This window comes from Hydractinia symbiolongicarpus, chromosome 7 (assembly GCF_029227915.1).
Source record: "Hydractinia symbiolongicarpus strain clone_291-10 chromosome 7, HSymV2.1, whole genome shotgun sequence".
Taxonomy (NCBI): domain Eukaryota; kingdom Metazoa; phylum Cnidaria; class Hydrozoa; order Anthoathecata; family Hydractiniidae; genus Hydractinia; species Hydractinia symbiolongicarpus.
Window position 1 is genome coordinate 9,365,777 of NC_079881.1, and position 16,023 is coordinate 9,381,799.

General features: G+C 35.7%; 2 protein-coding genes across 2 annotated transcripts; both read left to right on the forward strand.

Moving 5' to 3' along the window:
* The first annotated feature begins 614 nt into the window (after positions 1-614).
* Positions 615-4,772, forward strand: LOC130649071 (uncharacterized). Its single transcript, XM_057455271.1, has 2 exons — positions 615-4,231; positions 4,671-4,772. Exon 1 carries the CDS (start codon positions 831-833, stop codon positions 2,841-2,843), a length of 2,013 nt encoding a protein of 670 aa, XP_057311254.1. The 5' UTR covers positions 615-830; the 3' UTR covers positions 2,844-4,231; positions 4,671-4,772.
* On the forward strand, positions 4,653-9,573 carry LOC130649072 (uncharacterized). The gene is made up of 2 exons (XM_057455272.1): positions 4,653-4,778; positions 6,737-9,573. The coding sequence occupies exons 1-2, from the start codon at positions 4,762-4,764 to the stop codon at positions 8,727-8,729; spliced, it is 2,010 nt and encodes a 669-aa protein (XP_057311255.1). The 5' UTR covers positions 4,653-4,761; the 3' UTR covers positions 8,730-9,573.
* The last annotated feature ends 6,450 nt before the right edge of the window (positions 9,574-16,023 follow it).

Here is a 16,023-nt window from a genome sequence, read left to right on the forward strand (position 1 = left end):
TACGTAATTCTCAGTTCTCTAAAAACGATCAGATGGAAGAAATGGAAGGAATAACCCTGGTAACCATAGCAATGAATTTTTAACATTTCGACAAACTTTATCTGAACATACATTTTTTTATATTCATTTTCGTGACAAATTGGATACTGCAAAGCGTTAAAAAAATATATTAAAAATATATAATTTGATTTATGTTTTCAATAAATTTTATTTTCTGTTATAAAAATTTATCAAACATCTGCAGGCAAAGTTTTATTAAACTTATAAACCTTGTTTCCAGCCTTTCCTGAAAACTAACTGTGTTCCATTTAAACGATTGAAAATAAGCCATTCCTAGGTTCTTTTTTAAAGTTGCTTTATACTGATATATCAGAATTTTATTAATTTTTATTATAAAAATATTATTATAAAAATCAAGAAATCACGAATAATTGCAATATTTAGAACCAGTTAGCAGTTTGAAAACAATATGGCGGTTTAAAAAAAAAACAGGTGTGTTATATTAACGCTTAGGTTACTGGTTGTGTAATCTAATTACTTTTGTTTTTCAGTTATTCTGTAATAAGAATTAAAAAAGGTGCAGATGTTTTAAATTTGTTGTTTAAACAATGAAGTTCTACTTGATTGAGTATTTTGTCGTTGTTGGAGTTAAATCGCAACTTCAATGACGGTAGCTACGACAGCATATTCAACCTTTTGATTGGTTCGTTTTGTTTTTAGTTTTTGAATAATGAAAACAAATACAAACAAACCTACCAGACAAACGCTAGCAACATAGTTTTTTGGGTTTGCTTCGCAAATAATTTTAGAAAAAAAACGAAAGTTCTGAAATGTCATTACACACAAGAATACAAGTACAGCCTGCTGTTTTGCGAGGGAAAAACGTTAAAATAACAGGACGAAATGTGTCACCTTTTCCAAGTATTGCAATGAAAAGCGCTGTGGTTAATTTCATCACGTTAACTGTATTTCTTCCTCATTGTGTTGAAGGACAATTTCAAGGTTTGAAATGCATTAACATCACATTAAACGAAACTCAGATACTCTGCCTTAACATAACAACTCCAACTGTTGTCACGATGCCAAGACATCATCCAAAGGGTATCAGTTTCATCTTATCACCCAATCAAATTACTCCAAGTAAAGGTTTATGCACGGATAGCGAGAAGAGCGGCAACTGTATCGATTTCTTCTGTACCTATGGTTACATTAAAAATGGTAGCTCTTGTGTTAAACAGAAGGTCAAAGCGAATAAGAAAGCTAGAACTCCAACATTTAATTCTTGTTTACAGGTTGCCAATTTCTCAATGTTTTTAAAAGTCAATGGAAACGAACTTAAAAGGCCTAATTGGAAATTCAAAAGTTTCATGGGCCCAGAGTATACTTTTGAACAAACTTTAGATAAGAATTTCGTTAGACTTAACAGTCCACTTACGTTTAAACTTCCTCGGATAATTAATGACGTTAGAAATCAATTCAGGTATGGAAAATTTATCAAGAAATTCTATTATTCTTCCACATCAGCACATTTTACTAAAATGTACGGCCTTGCTTTCGCACGAACATTTCCTAATGGAAGCTTATGCGCCAACACATTGCATCTACCTGTTGGAAAACAAATGCAATTTAACACTAACTGTACGGTGACGATCCAAAACCAAACATTTGATTTCATAGCATTAATTGAGCAGACTAATAATTCAGTGATAAAAAACGAAATTATTGTATGCCGTCAATTTTATCACACAAAAAGATCGGGCTGTCCTTTACGTTTATTGAGTAACACGTCCGTGGATGAGAATCAAACATTGATTGATCATGCAACAAAGAAACGCTACAAACCGGACGAATATCTCCCTTATGCTACTGGTATGGGTACATGTATACAACTACAGAGACACAGTGCATACAGCTGGCACATACTACTGGAAAATATAGAACGTTATGTTACTTTAGTTGGATTGCCAGTTGGGATTTTTTGTTATGTATGGTTATTGATTGTATTTTTAAGAAATCGGAAGCTGCAAAACATTTCTGGGTTAACCACTATCGGCTTGTGCATATCTCTTTTGCTTTCAGATATATTTTTTCTCTTTGCGTTATTTTCTGCAAAATACAAAAAGTTATGTACAGTAACCGCCATTTTGCTTCATTGGAGCCTATTACTTGGCTATGTATGGGCCGTAATTATTTCTTTTGAAATCGCGATAAGTTTTCGTTCGTCATTTACATTAATCAGAAATCGACGCGGCTGCAAACGCTTTTGGAATTATGCATCGGTAGCCATACTCGTTGCTACAGCAACCATCATAACATCGCTAGTGCTAACAAAAACCAAAACTCTAGATTTCAAATATGGTGGAGACAGTGGCGTATGTTGGATTCAGAACTACGAGGCTGCCATATTTAGTTTTGTTGCACCCGTGGCGTTTTTAACATTGACTTCTATAACTTTACTATTTTATACAATCTTTACTATAGACAAGGAAACAAAGAAAAATAAAGGATTGATAAAGAATAGCGGAACAGACATATCAAAAGTAGCTTTAAGATTGATACTGACTCTGGGTACAATCGAATGTTTGGGATTCATCCGAATTACAAGATCGGATTTATCGGAATCAGAGGAAATCTTTAACGCTACTTTTCAATTCATTTTCACTTGCATGAGAAGTTTTCGAGGTTGCTGCCTGTGGGGTGTTTTAATTTGCAGTCGAAGGATAAAAACGTTACACAAGGAATGGCTGAGAAAACACGTTTTTGCTGAAAATAAAACAATTAGTTTTCAGTCTGGAAAATCAGTTTTAAGAATTCGCAGTACAACAACTGAATCGATATGCTGATTTCAAAGGACAGTTTGTTCTCCTTTTTATTATTAGTTTTCCTAACATTTATTTTAGCATACCAACCCTCTTTATTTATGCAGAAATTACTCTTTTTTTAGAGCAAAAGTCATGGTATTTACGTGAAAAGAATCCATTATTGGCAAGCAATTTTAAAAAAATAGTTAATTGAGAAATGTCTGCTTTGATGGTTTATTCAAACTTGACTTTCCCAACATGTGTGACAGTGTAGCGTATAAGAAGTGCGCAGCGTTGCGCAAAAAGTGCGCAGTTTTGTATAAGAAGTGCGCAGTGATGCATTAGCAGTTCGCAGTGATTTATAGAAAGTTCCCAGTGGTGTATAAGAAGTGCGCAGTGTTTTATAAGAAGTCCGTAGTGTTGTATAAGAAGTACGCTGTGTTAAAAAGTTCATAGTGTTGTATAAAAAGTGCACAGTGTTTTGTAAGAAGTCCGTAGTGTTGTATAAGAAGTGCGCAGTATTGCATAAGAAGTGCTCAGTGTTGTTTAGGAAGTACGCATTTTTGTTAAAGAAGTTCACAGTCCCGTGTTAGAAGTGCACAGTGTTGCGTGAGAAGTATGCAGTATCTTTAAAAAAGCGCGCAGTATTGTATTAATTTTTATGGAACTTCTGCAAACATAAACCATATAATTTTGCAAAGTGGAAAATAAGCTCGCGAAAAATAAACTTTTGCAAAATCTTCAAAGCAACTTCTTTACTTTAATATATCTAGGAGGATTATGCACATATTTTATTTGCCGTGAGCGTACCAGTATGGATGTGATTAGAGTAGGGAATCCTGAACTTAATATCTGCTAGATGGCTTGTGTTTTCAACATACATTATGTACCATGTGTCTTCTTCGGATTTTAGTGTATGTCTTCAATATAGGTGGATGTGTTGTGAGTTACATGTTATATCGTAATCTTCTGTTTGCACTGATGCTTAACATAACAATAACGAGCATTTTCGTAGGTTTGCATAGATGGCGAATAATTAGATAGCCTTTGAATATCTGTATATGTAAATGAGTTTAAACTGCGTGGATGTAAAATATTTTTCGAATACTTGGTATCTCTAACAACTATTGTTTTCTTTTCTTAGCCCAATAGGCCGAGTTGTTTCCAATATCCGGACCTAATTCTGCTACGGTTGTTTCCTCATCACTCAACAGAACATAGTTTTAAGATACCACAAAGGAAAAAAATGGTAAGATGGTAAAGGGATGGTAATGGTAAAAATGAAGTTTTTGCTTATGTCAGGATTTTTACTATGACGTTACGAAAAGCGTGACATTGATTCAAAATTGGTTTGTCTGTTTGAAATACATTGCTCTGGAAATCCGGTTCTACTGGTTATTGGATAACTTGCCCCAGACTCAGGAAATCGGGTAACTTATGTAATATTCCTTTAACGAAACAAAGCTATAGTAAAAGTTGAAAGAAAAGGTAGGATTTTGTGGGGTATGTAAGATTATTGAAAGTTTGACAACAAATTTAAAATCAACAAATTTAACAATTCGATAATAATTTTGATAAAATATTTAAGTTAAACATAACGATATAATGAAATAACTGGCTTAAAGATTAAGCTAAGCTGGTTGTTTTCTGTTCCAGACAAAATTACATTTCTCACTGAAGCGTAGGAGTTAATACGTGAATGATATCTCATTTGTTTTATCAACCTTAATCCCAGCGCCTGTTGTCTCCACTTTACGCTATCTCGATATAAGGAAAAATCAATAAACATTGGTAACAAGTTTGCAGTTTTAGTCTGAACGAAATCGCTCTAATGATTTCTATTTAATATACAATGAATACATTTTTTAGATTAGAATAGGATTGTTATCTATGCTCTGAGCGGTTCCTTGCTTTCATAATTTACTGTTTCTTCAGCTGAGCGATAGAGCACAACACAGAGATGGTACGATTTTATTGGTAAGCTGCCTGTTTTAAATATTCGTACAAATTTTCGCGGAGCGAAGAAATACTTCGCGCGTAATATTCATCTGCTCATTAGGAATAAAAGCTTATTTCGCACATCCAAAGTTTTGCGCGACTTTATACTCAAAACACATTTTTTGTTTAAATTTGAGAGTTTTAGTAATTCTTTTTAAATCCAGTTTCCTTTTAGAAATTTTTTCCGCATAAATCAAACTGACGAACTCTTTGTACGCAACCGCGAAAATCGGTACGAATAACATAATTTTTTTCTGTCATTTTAATAACTCCAAGTGTCAGCGTTTAATATGGGTATCATAATCATTCGATTGAACGCCCCTAAGAACTGTTTTATCATAAGTGAAGCTTTTTGAAAAAAAGGCGCAAAATTAGGGCGCTATTACTTCTTAGCTACCCAGCATTTTCAAGGTGAGGAAATAAACAAATGACTTTAAACTCCTGTATCTATATATTTGTTGGTCCAAAGTATGTAACGTTCGGGTCCAGGATTTTGAAGATTCGAAGAAAATTGTGAAGATTCGATAAATTCATTTCTTAGAAAAGAGTGTTTTTTGTAGTGGCTACATAAACCAAAATAAAATTTACGGAATGCCTTTGGAGATGCTTATCAATATGTGGGCATGACGTTGGATTATTTTGAATTTTCAGGCTCGTTCTCAAACTCCTTGGAGAGCGGCCAAAAAGCCATAATTAAGAAATTGTTGAATGACGATTATACTTAATTTAGTCTTTGTCCAAATATCTCTAAAAAACCTTACAAGCCCTGGTGACGATGGCGCTTGGTTTACTAACGGTTTTAACATATTTATTATTATCAACCTGCTAATGTGTAGACCTAACAAGCTAATCCTATGCGTTAAAAAATTTAACATTAAATCACCATAAAAAATAAAAATATTTTTGACCATTTTGTGGTAAAGAATGTTACAGAGTACAGGGGAGAAATTCTTTTCTTGGAATTTAATATCCTAATCCAAATCTAAAGTCCTACGATGAAAAATTTGGAGCCTTGTCTCACTTGGCCAACCCCATACCCTCTGATTAATTTCATTTGCAGCACACATCATCCTTATATGAAGAGATATTTGCAATCCTCTTTAATTAAAAAAAGACTGGGAACGTTCATAGCCTCACACCTTACATTTCCTTCTTTCGTTTTTATTTAGGTAAAATGGACAATTAAGTATTTGGGATTACATTTAATTAAATGCAATCCAATTTAATTTTAATTTGTGTTGTAGGAGGTCCTTAGGATTAAAGACTTTCAAAACATTTTTGTTTTTTGTTAAAAAAATGGAGATGCTGCAAAGAACTTTATTGAATTATAGATTTAATATAGTGTTGTCTCGACCCAACTTTCTTGTGTAGCAAAAAATACTCTCACATGAACTAAAGTATTAATTAAAAACGATATTTTAATCCTTCTTTTGACTTTAAGATCATATTCAGCAATTTAATCCGACACGTGAAAATGCTGTTTTGGTGGTATTAATGTTACGCTCAAAGTTCTTCTGTTTCAAGCAGAGGTCAATTAATACAAAATTAAAAAAACTGTTTGAACTGCTTGTTTCTTTGCTGTATGAACCAAAATATTTCACATTTTACTAAGTTCCAGGTGAGAATTTCAGAAATCACATTAATTTTGTTTGACAAAGTGGAGAAATAGAAGCGGGACATCAAAGAAAAGTAATTCAGAAAAGGTGTATTTGAAATTTTAGCTTCAGCAGAAATTATTTTCAACAAACTTCAGAAAAACAATAACCTTGCCACTTACCTGCGCAAAATAATTGAGATTTTTAGTTATGGCAATCAACAAGGTGCCCCCACACATTTACCATAAATGTGATAATGAAAAAATATAGAACGCAATTTTTCTGTTTCTTGGAACAGCTATTAATCTCCTAATTTCATATCTTTTTTGCTTCTCTATTTAGGTTGTTGATAGTAGTGTTGGCAGCTTTTGTTGCCCCACTTCTAGCTGAAAAAAATTGCACATGGCAAAATACAGTTGTTTATGGACAATTTATCAAAACCATTCGCCTCACACACCCTGCAGGAGTGGTAGTTACCTGGGAAGTTGAAAAAGGAACCAGTAACATCACAATCGCGCATAACAGCCATGTATCACACAACATTACGTACAAAAACGATGAAATGATTTTAAAAGTAAAACTCCCTAAAAAAGCTATGGCAACAACTATTAATGTCAACAAATGGATCACGTGTTTCATGATATTCTTTTGTGGTTGGTTAATAAATAAGCGATACGCAGTTTTAATTGGTGTGATTGTATTGTCAACTGCTACTTTCGTACTGCCAGCTACACCGACTGATTGTTCGAATCCTCGAATACACGTCAAAGCTCCATTCGATTACATGGAAAAATTATGTGTCAACGAGAAAAAATGTTTCGAAATAAAATGCACATTGTCTGATCTACCTCAGAGTTACAGTGTGATTCCATCAGATAATAAAATCATGTTCAAAGATGAATACTGTTCAATTAGAAAGCCAGAATATTGGGATGATTGGGTTCTTCACTATTTCAAATCAGCAAATAACAGTGAGAGTTTATACCTTGCTGATTTTGATGGAGATGCTCTTGTTAATATCATCGAATATTATGGAAACCAATCCTTCATTGAAAAAGACAAAGCCCGAACACGAAGAAATGTCATCAATGTTGAAGAACTTGGTACAAATCCATTAAATCCAGATTCTGATGGCGATCTTCTGCTTGACGGATTTGAATATTTCAATAACATGAGTCCAGTGAAAAAGGACGATTTAAATGCAGATGCTGATGGTGATGGGTTGTCAAATTTAAAAGAACAAATTCTCAGAACTGATCCTCTAAATCCAGACACTGATGGTGACGGAGCTTTGGACGGGGCTGAAGTAAAAAATAATGCTGACCCTCGAGATCCAATTGATAGAGGGATGCCACCTCCAGATACCCAAGACGTATTAATTAGAATTACAATTGGTGACCACAGCGGAAGTCATTCAGAAAGGTATGTAATGCATGTGGGAGAAGTATCTCATCAATCTCCTGGATTTGGTTTAGTTGGTTTCGGAGATTATAATTTCAAGCCTGGTTCCTATCCAATCACAATACAGCACGTGGGAACAAATCTTAATACACCGGATTACGACTATAGAGCTTCGGTTACAAAAGTTGGAGGTCAAGGAAAAATCACTGTTCAAGATCCTCAAAGAATTCTTGGGTTTCATCATGAAAGTACTTATGATTATACCAAAGGGAAAAGTGCAACATTGATAGTGGAAGGAGATTGTACCGAGGAAAAGAAAGCAACTGATTGCTCGTGCATAAAAGCATGTGAAGAATGTCGCGCAAAGAAAAAGTGTTATTGGAATAAATCTTACTGCAGAGATAAAAAATTTCTTGACGATATTATTCCTATCCCAAATATTCTCTTTTTAACAGCGGCTAATTGCGCTTGTGAAAAGTGCCAGAAATGGGCCGAACGTGAAAAGAGGGATAATGCGTGGTTGCTTGATTTAAATAAGAATTTTAAATGTCCATGCAAAGTCAGAAAAAATCCATGGTACAAATTGGGATGGGAAGCAATTGACAACCCATCCAACAAAGACTGGGAAATAGACGGTGCTTGTATCGGTAGCGGACTTCCAGGATGCTGGTACTTCCACCCAGGAGCTGATGGCTGTCTCCGCTCTTCTGCTACAAGTCAATATGGAGCCAGACAACAGTGTTGTTACGATAAACGTGGAACTTTGTTACGGCCTGGTCACCCTGGAGCAGGAACACCTGATAAATCTGTGGAAAACCATAAAGAAGACGATGTAGAGCCATATGCGTGGTGTTGCAAAGATTGTGATAAAAAAGATAGCTGTGATCGATACATCAAACAAGCAAGAGCAGGTGATGCTTCTCACTGCACTTAAACAAAACTGGTTTATTTTAATTCGCACTGTCTTATTCTAATCTGCACTACATTTTGTATATAAGAACTGGAAAATGACGACTCAACTGTTCTTCATTTTTAGCTAACTTTCTGGCATTTTCTTATTTTCAATTATAATGAAAGATTATCGATTCGATCCCTACTTTCTTCATTTTCATGATCATTCCACGAGAAATTCTTGACCTGTCTTGAGCCTCAGTTTACCTTTGATTATTACCTCAAATTGTTCCGGTAGTTTTAATTTGATTTTCTTATTGTCTTTACACGCCTATATATACATAGATAAGCAGTATTATAATATTTTTGAACTTTTATGTAAGGAAATTAACTGAAACTGGTGTAGGGCTATTAATACACAAGGTTTTTTATTTTTTTTCTTAAGGCTCGATATTCATTTGATAACTTAATTAAGTTTAAATAAACAACAAAAATAATGACACCTGCAAAACCAATCCCTTCTGCAATAACACCTGTTAACACACCTATTAATAACTGAGAGAGGGAAAAACAGACCCGAAAGTGTATAATTCCTCGAAACTTTGAACTAACTACCTAACATAAATAACTTGATATAAAAATAACACTTATTTCGAATATGCAAACGTTACAATCTGTAAGAATCATTTTATCTGTGGTTTGTTACCACTTCTTTCATCAAGTGTTACTATTTGTAATTTATTCCTAAATCTTGTGTTGTAAGGATCTATATTCATGTAGCCGAATTGGACATTTGTAGAAACTATTCTCATTCGAGACTTTTTGGAATTTTAATAATACCCTAACACTTTGTATACGTTAACACATAATTATATTTGCAAACTGTCGATTGTGTTTTAATTTTTTGGGACTTGGTAAATGATCATGTTTGCAATAAACATTATAATATTCTGTTACCATGAAGGGTGGAATGCTTTGTTGTTCCGCGTTGTTGTTCATTCGAGATAGGCGCTTTTTCTTAAGAATGCTCACATTCTAACCAGGTTAGTCAGCAATTTATTTATCTCTTGTTCTAAGCAAAAGACTTATTGTTTTAAGCTGAAATCTTAAGCCTGATATTATACAGCATATTTTTATAAAAGAAAAAACGTATAATAATCTTTAACCTTTAGACTCCTTAAGATGCGAATTGGCGCCGCAGCAAGAGCGAAATGCTGAGATGCCGTCTATTGGCAATAACTTGGGGTCCAGCAAGAGCGAAATGCTGAGATGCCGTCTATTGGCAATAACTTGGGGTCCCCGAACTTTGAGATGTCCATATGAAAAAAAATTTAGCTTTTTATCCGGCAGTGCTTAGGTTCAATAACATTGAGGTAGCAGGTGGCCTAAAATCGTCCCCAAAGACAAAGATTGTCTTGGTCAAACAATTGAAGATTTTGGCTAAACTTGGCTAAACAGAAAAATCGAGTCCTAAAAAAGAAAAGGAATAGGAAAGTTTCATTCGCTTTCCTTAATTTTTTTTTTTTAGAAATGAATATTTTCGATTAATTACATATCGTGTATTTTTATAAGCGCAAACTAAACGAAATATTCTCAACTGATCTTCGCATCATAAAGTATTTAACTCACAATTGTTGAAAGTTTTTTAAAATAGGTTTTTGTAAAATTTTTGGAAAGCGTTACAATTGCTAAAAATCCCTGCTTTTTTAATGCGAGCTGTGGTGGTTAAGGCACTTCTCGTGGAATGAGAAGGAAAAAGCTTCATATCTATAGCTACCTGCGCATTCTAGAGTACAGGTTCTTCTTAACACGAGGCTGAGATTGCAGGTACTTTCAACTGGTTCCAGGGATCTTGCTGAAAATAATTTTAAGAGTATTTAAAAAGGAGTCTGTGTCTACAAAGTTTTAATGTTCGCTATATGACGCATTTGAGGCGTAATGCTGGTTGTGCAGTATTAAAAGCAGGGTATTATCTTTTTTTCAAAGAGAATACTTAAGAAATTCAGACTTTCAACAATATTATAATAATATCAAGTGACTTTTCTCTTTAATAACAGCCGTATTTTGTCTGTGTGGTCGCGAAGGCCGCGTCCCGTAACGGAATCACGAAATTTCCATAATGCGCACCAATACCAAATGCGATATATTTTTATCCACTTTGTTGCGACAAGTGAATTTAAAGGACGGGCGAACCAGTTGAGGGCTAGCAACTAGTCTATATTATAATACCCGTATACGTCTGTCCGTTTGTCTGTCTGTCACACAAAATGGTAGCTTAGCTGCGCAAGTAGCGAGACGCACGCAATGCGGTATAAGAAGGATAGACTAGTAATAGTTAATCCGTTCCCTAGTATATATAGGTATGTATTTCCTAGGAGAACTAAATTAGTATTTTTTAATATTGAGAATACCAACAGCCAATTTGACACAACAGGAATTCCTGTTTCTTCTGTAAAAAATATTTTATGACTGAACGTAAAAATGGTGTAAATGCATAGAATGCAAAATCTTCCCAATCAAATAACAATGCATTTACACATATGGGCATGCAATTTTTACAAGGAACGTTTATCAGACAGATATCAGACGAAATACTTAGCTAGTTAAAAGATATATAGGTAACTTCTTAATATATAATTGGGAAAAGCCATAAAATTTCAATACAGTCAAAAAGTCCAGATGGGGAGACTTGGTAGATGTATGTGTTGCATCATTGTGTTCTTGATTTTATTTTTTAAAAAGGGAAATTTCATGAGTATAGAAAGGGCTATTGGCAAAAACGAGGTGAATTTTTTACTTCAACCTCTCCTCTCCTCTCCTCTCCTCTCCTTTCCTCTCCTCTCCTCTCCTCTCCTCTCCTCTCCTCTCCTCTCCTCTCCTCTCCTCTCCTCTCCTCTCCTCTCCTCTCCTCTCCTCTCCTCTCCTCTCCTCTCCTCTCCTCTCCTCTCCTCTCCTCTCCTCTCCTCTCCTCTCCTCTCCTCTCCTCTCCTCTCCTCTCCTCTCCTCTCCTCTCCTCTCCTCTCCTCTCCTCTCCTCTCCTCTCCTCTCCTCTCCTCTCCTCTCCTCTCCTCTCCTCTCCTCTCCTCTCCTCTCCTCTCCTCTCCTCTCCTCTCCTCTCCTCTCCTCTCCTCTCCTCTCCTCTCCTCTCCTCTCCTCTCCTCTCCTCTCCTCTCCTCTCCTCTCCTCTCCTCTCCTCTCCTCTCCTCTCCTCTCCTCTCCTCTCCTCTCCTCTCCTCTCCTCTCCTCTCCTCTCCTCTCCTCTCCTCTCCTCTCCTCTCCTCTCCTCTCCTCTCCTCTCCTCTCCTCTCCTCTCCTCTCCTCTCCTCTCCTCTCCTCTCCTCTCCTCTCCTCTCCTCTCCTCTCCTCTCCTCTCCTCTCCTCTCCTCTCCTCTCCTCTCCTCTCCTCTCCTCTCCTCTCCTCTCCTCTCCTCTCCTCTCCTCTCCTCTCCTCTCCTCTCCTCTCCTCTCCTCTCCTCTCCTCTCCTCTCCTCTCCTCTCCTCTCCTCTCCTCTCCTCTCCTCTCCTCTCCTCTCCTCTCCTCTCCTCTCCTCTCCTCTCCTCTCCTCTCCTCTCCTCTCCTCTCCTCTCCTCTCCTCTCCTCTCCTCTCCTCTCCTCTCCTCTCCTCTCCTCTCCTCTCCTCTCCTTTTTTCCTCCTGGAACTCCACTCATCCCCTTATTAATGGTTCCTTTTCTACAGTTTCTGTACTTTAGCCTCAAATATCTTTCCAAACCAATTACATTGCAGTATGCACGATAAAAAATATTAGTCTTGTGCGAATCCAGATTCAGATTTTTGTTTCTTCTTCATATATATTGACGTTAACGAAGCATAGCTAGTTACAAAAACTAACAAACAAGTCCGGTAATGAATAAAAACATTTTTTCACTTTCCCAGAACCAAATGAAACAGATGACAAATTTTCCTAACGACAAATGTATTGAGGTTAACGCCCTTTTAAAGAAAACTACCCTTGCTGAAAGAGCAATAAATCTGTAATTTTAATTGAATTTTTATACCTACATAAAGCGTCACAAACACAATAAACCAATTGAAATCTGCTCAGCATATATCTTTATAAACGAACCAACATGTTACACCACAATATGGAAAGTTATTAATAAATTTTTTTAGTTTGCAAAGGGTATATATAGGGTCTATATATAAAAGTGGTTTTAGTATTTATCAAATGCTGGTTTTAATTTACCTTTTTTAGGAACTTACTTTTAGTACGAAAGTTAGTACGCTAGATAGCAAAGTCATATATGTATTTTCTTTTATCTGTATATAATTACCTGCTTTTTTTCATGCAATAATGTTTTCTCACACTCGATAGCAAATGTGTGGTTGTTGGGTTTTTTTCACTATCCACTGAGATCAAGCTTCATTGTTGCTTGAAATTTCCTGATTTCAATGGTGTTCTTCAGGTGCAGCTAACGAAAATAAAGATGTTTTAAAGAATTAAGAATATCTCAGGAGATGATAAAATAGTAAGGCGAGGCCTGCCTTTGTACTTTAGCAACTGCAGACAAACTGAAAAAAATTCAGAAAGTTAGGCAACTAAAACTCGAATCTGGATCTAGATGGAGCCGTTTCTAAGCAACCGAATACTAAAATAAACTTTAAATAGTACAACTTATATACTCCAAAAAATTGAAAATTCTCGGCTACTAGGTCGTTTACTTAATTTCTTAAAAATAAAAATGTTGAATTGAAAATTATACTAGTGCAGCTTAGGAAAACTAAGAAACTGTTCATGGAGTAGAGATTACGCCAAAACCCTATTTGGTATGAGAGGTATTAAGTGCCCGCGGAAAATTCAAATTTAATTGTTACAAAACTTTGTGACGGGCACATTTTTCAAAATTTTTGACTCCACCTGGTGATGACATCACAAGTTATAAGACATTGCCCAAAACCACCAATAAACTCTCCAAAACGGTAAATGCCAAAAATTTCACAAAGTGTTTATGGTGTTAATTCTAAAATGTCGGCTGAAATTGGTCACCTTTCGAACTCGCTTTCCCTGATTATTAAGATTGTAAAATTTCTGATGTCGTCACACAAAAATGCTGATGCCAGCAAAAAATAATTAGGATAATTTATCCCCTTTGTCTCTTACTACAATTGGGCCAAATTTTAAGTTACAAGTATAACTCTGTCAGGAGTTATGAAGCGGGCGTTTTATTCCACCACCATACCTTCTAGTTTTAAGAATTTCCCTTAAAAAGTTTTAAAAAAGCGCTAATTTTGCCGTAAATGGCAGTTGTTTACTTGTTTGTTAGATGTGCACAAATTTTAACTAAGAAAAATGACAAAATATTAGCTTAATATTTAATACCAGTCGTTAGCCCGTGAAAAAATCTACAGGTTCGCCCGTCCTTTAAATTTACTCATCGCAACAAAGTGGATAAAAATATATCGCATTTGATATTCGTGTTTCCGTAGCACGATTTTCTAACTCAGCGGGTTGTCCGAGTAAAGACAGTCAAAATACGGCTATTATTAAAGAGATTTAAGTGTGAAATGACGGATTCGTCAATTGCCCGAGAAAATTAGCCAGCAGTTAAACCGCATTAAGACCAGATGACTGGTTTGTCATATAAAAAGTGCTTCCATGCTTTAAAAAGAGGAGGAATTGGGTTATCAACCAAACATAAACTGACTACGACGAAGAAGGTGATGAAGAGGAAACATGTTATTTTTATGAAAATTTTTTTCTTTATTAAGCAAGAAAAAATCAACTGGCATACGTTTGAGAAATAACAACCAAGGATTTAATTAGCAGGTGCTTAAACTGCGAAAGTACTTAAGATTAGTTGATGCAAAAATGAAAAAAAAAAAAATAATTAGAATTCTTCAATCTAATGTCAAAATTTGCACTGGCCAATGCAGGCAAAAAGAAAAAAACAAGAACATTTTCCAAATGTCTTTTTTAAAGTTTATTAAAGTGTGTGTCTAAAGTGACATGGTGTAGACGGCATTTGTGGTGGGAATGTGATACGACATGTAGTTCTTCATTGCTTACACTGTGACAACACCTCATAGGGTAAGCCTATATAGATATAACATTTATAGCATGCTTGTCAAATCTTTTTTACATTATCTTGACTGGTTGTTGTTATATGTTTGTTGTTAGATGTTATGAAAACATACATAAATATTCTGCTTGTATTTTCAGTAAAAAATGGCCGACCGACTGATAGCCTTGTGGTAGAGCGTTCGCTTTCAGTGCGGGAGGTCTTGGGTTCAAACCCCGGCCGAGTCATGCCAGAGACTATAAAAGTGTGAATCTATCCTTTCTGCTTAACGCTCAGCATGAGAATAGGATTGATATCTTAGGCGGTTGTCTAGTTGAGCGATTGTTGTGCTTCCACGACTTTCGTAGCTCAAATGGGAGCTTTAAATGCGCTAGGACCCCCTTCGCAGGACCCTCGTTGATAGCAGTACCAATAGGAACTGAAGAGGCTATCCTGGGTAAATAATAGTAGTAATGTAATGTATCTTTCGCAGATCATTTTCTTTTTACTGGAGGTATTGTCTTGAACAGAAAAGGTTATCAGCATTTTTTTAATTTCGCGGGTAAGAGATGCAAGGCTAGCAAATAATATGCATTTAACTTGTAGTTTTTCTCTTTAATAATAGCTGTCGTCTGTCTGTCTCTGCGCAAAATAATAACGCGGTATATAAAGGACGGCCACCGACTAGTCCTTCTCTTTAACAATAACCGTATTTTCTCTGTCTGTTTGTGCGCGAAAAAATTGTTGTGCAACGGGCACACGAAATAGCGTGTAATTTAAAGACAGACGATCCCGTGGATTTTTCCACGGTCAACGACTATTCTCTTTAATACCAACCGTATTTTGTCTGTCTGTCTGCAAGTAACGGGCCGTGATACGCCCCCCAATGTAGCGTGTAATTTAAAGACAAGCAATCACGTGGATGTTTTCACGGGTTAACGACAAGTTTCTATAATGATAGCCGTCGTCTATCTGACTCTGTTTTGGGAAAGAAGTTACCAATATCATCTGGGGGATTACGGCTCGCCTTATTATTAAAACTTGATGTGTTGTACAGCTTATGGTTCCTTCCAACCATCATGTCGGAAATTGCCTTAAAGTTTATTCCAATTAACCTGTGATGATTAGCTAGGGTTCTTTTACCCACAATTAGATTTGTAACAACGTGCTTCATTAGGATGTATTTAATGTTTAAACTGACAATGAATTTTACAAATTTTAAAAAAACTTTTTCCTTATAATAAAATTACCGAGTGTTTGTTTTTAACTGGATGAGGTAACGACGGGATGCTTCCTGTGTTGTTGCAATTATTGTTTT

Excerpts from the sequence above, each read along its gene's own strand:
- LOC130649071 (XM_057455271.1), top strand. The coding sequence starts at position 831 with ATGTCATTACACACAAGAATACAAGTACAGCCTGCTGTTTTGCGAGGG.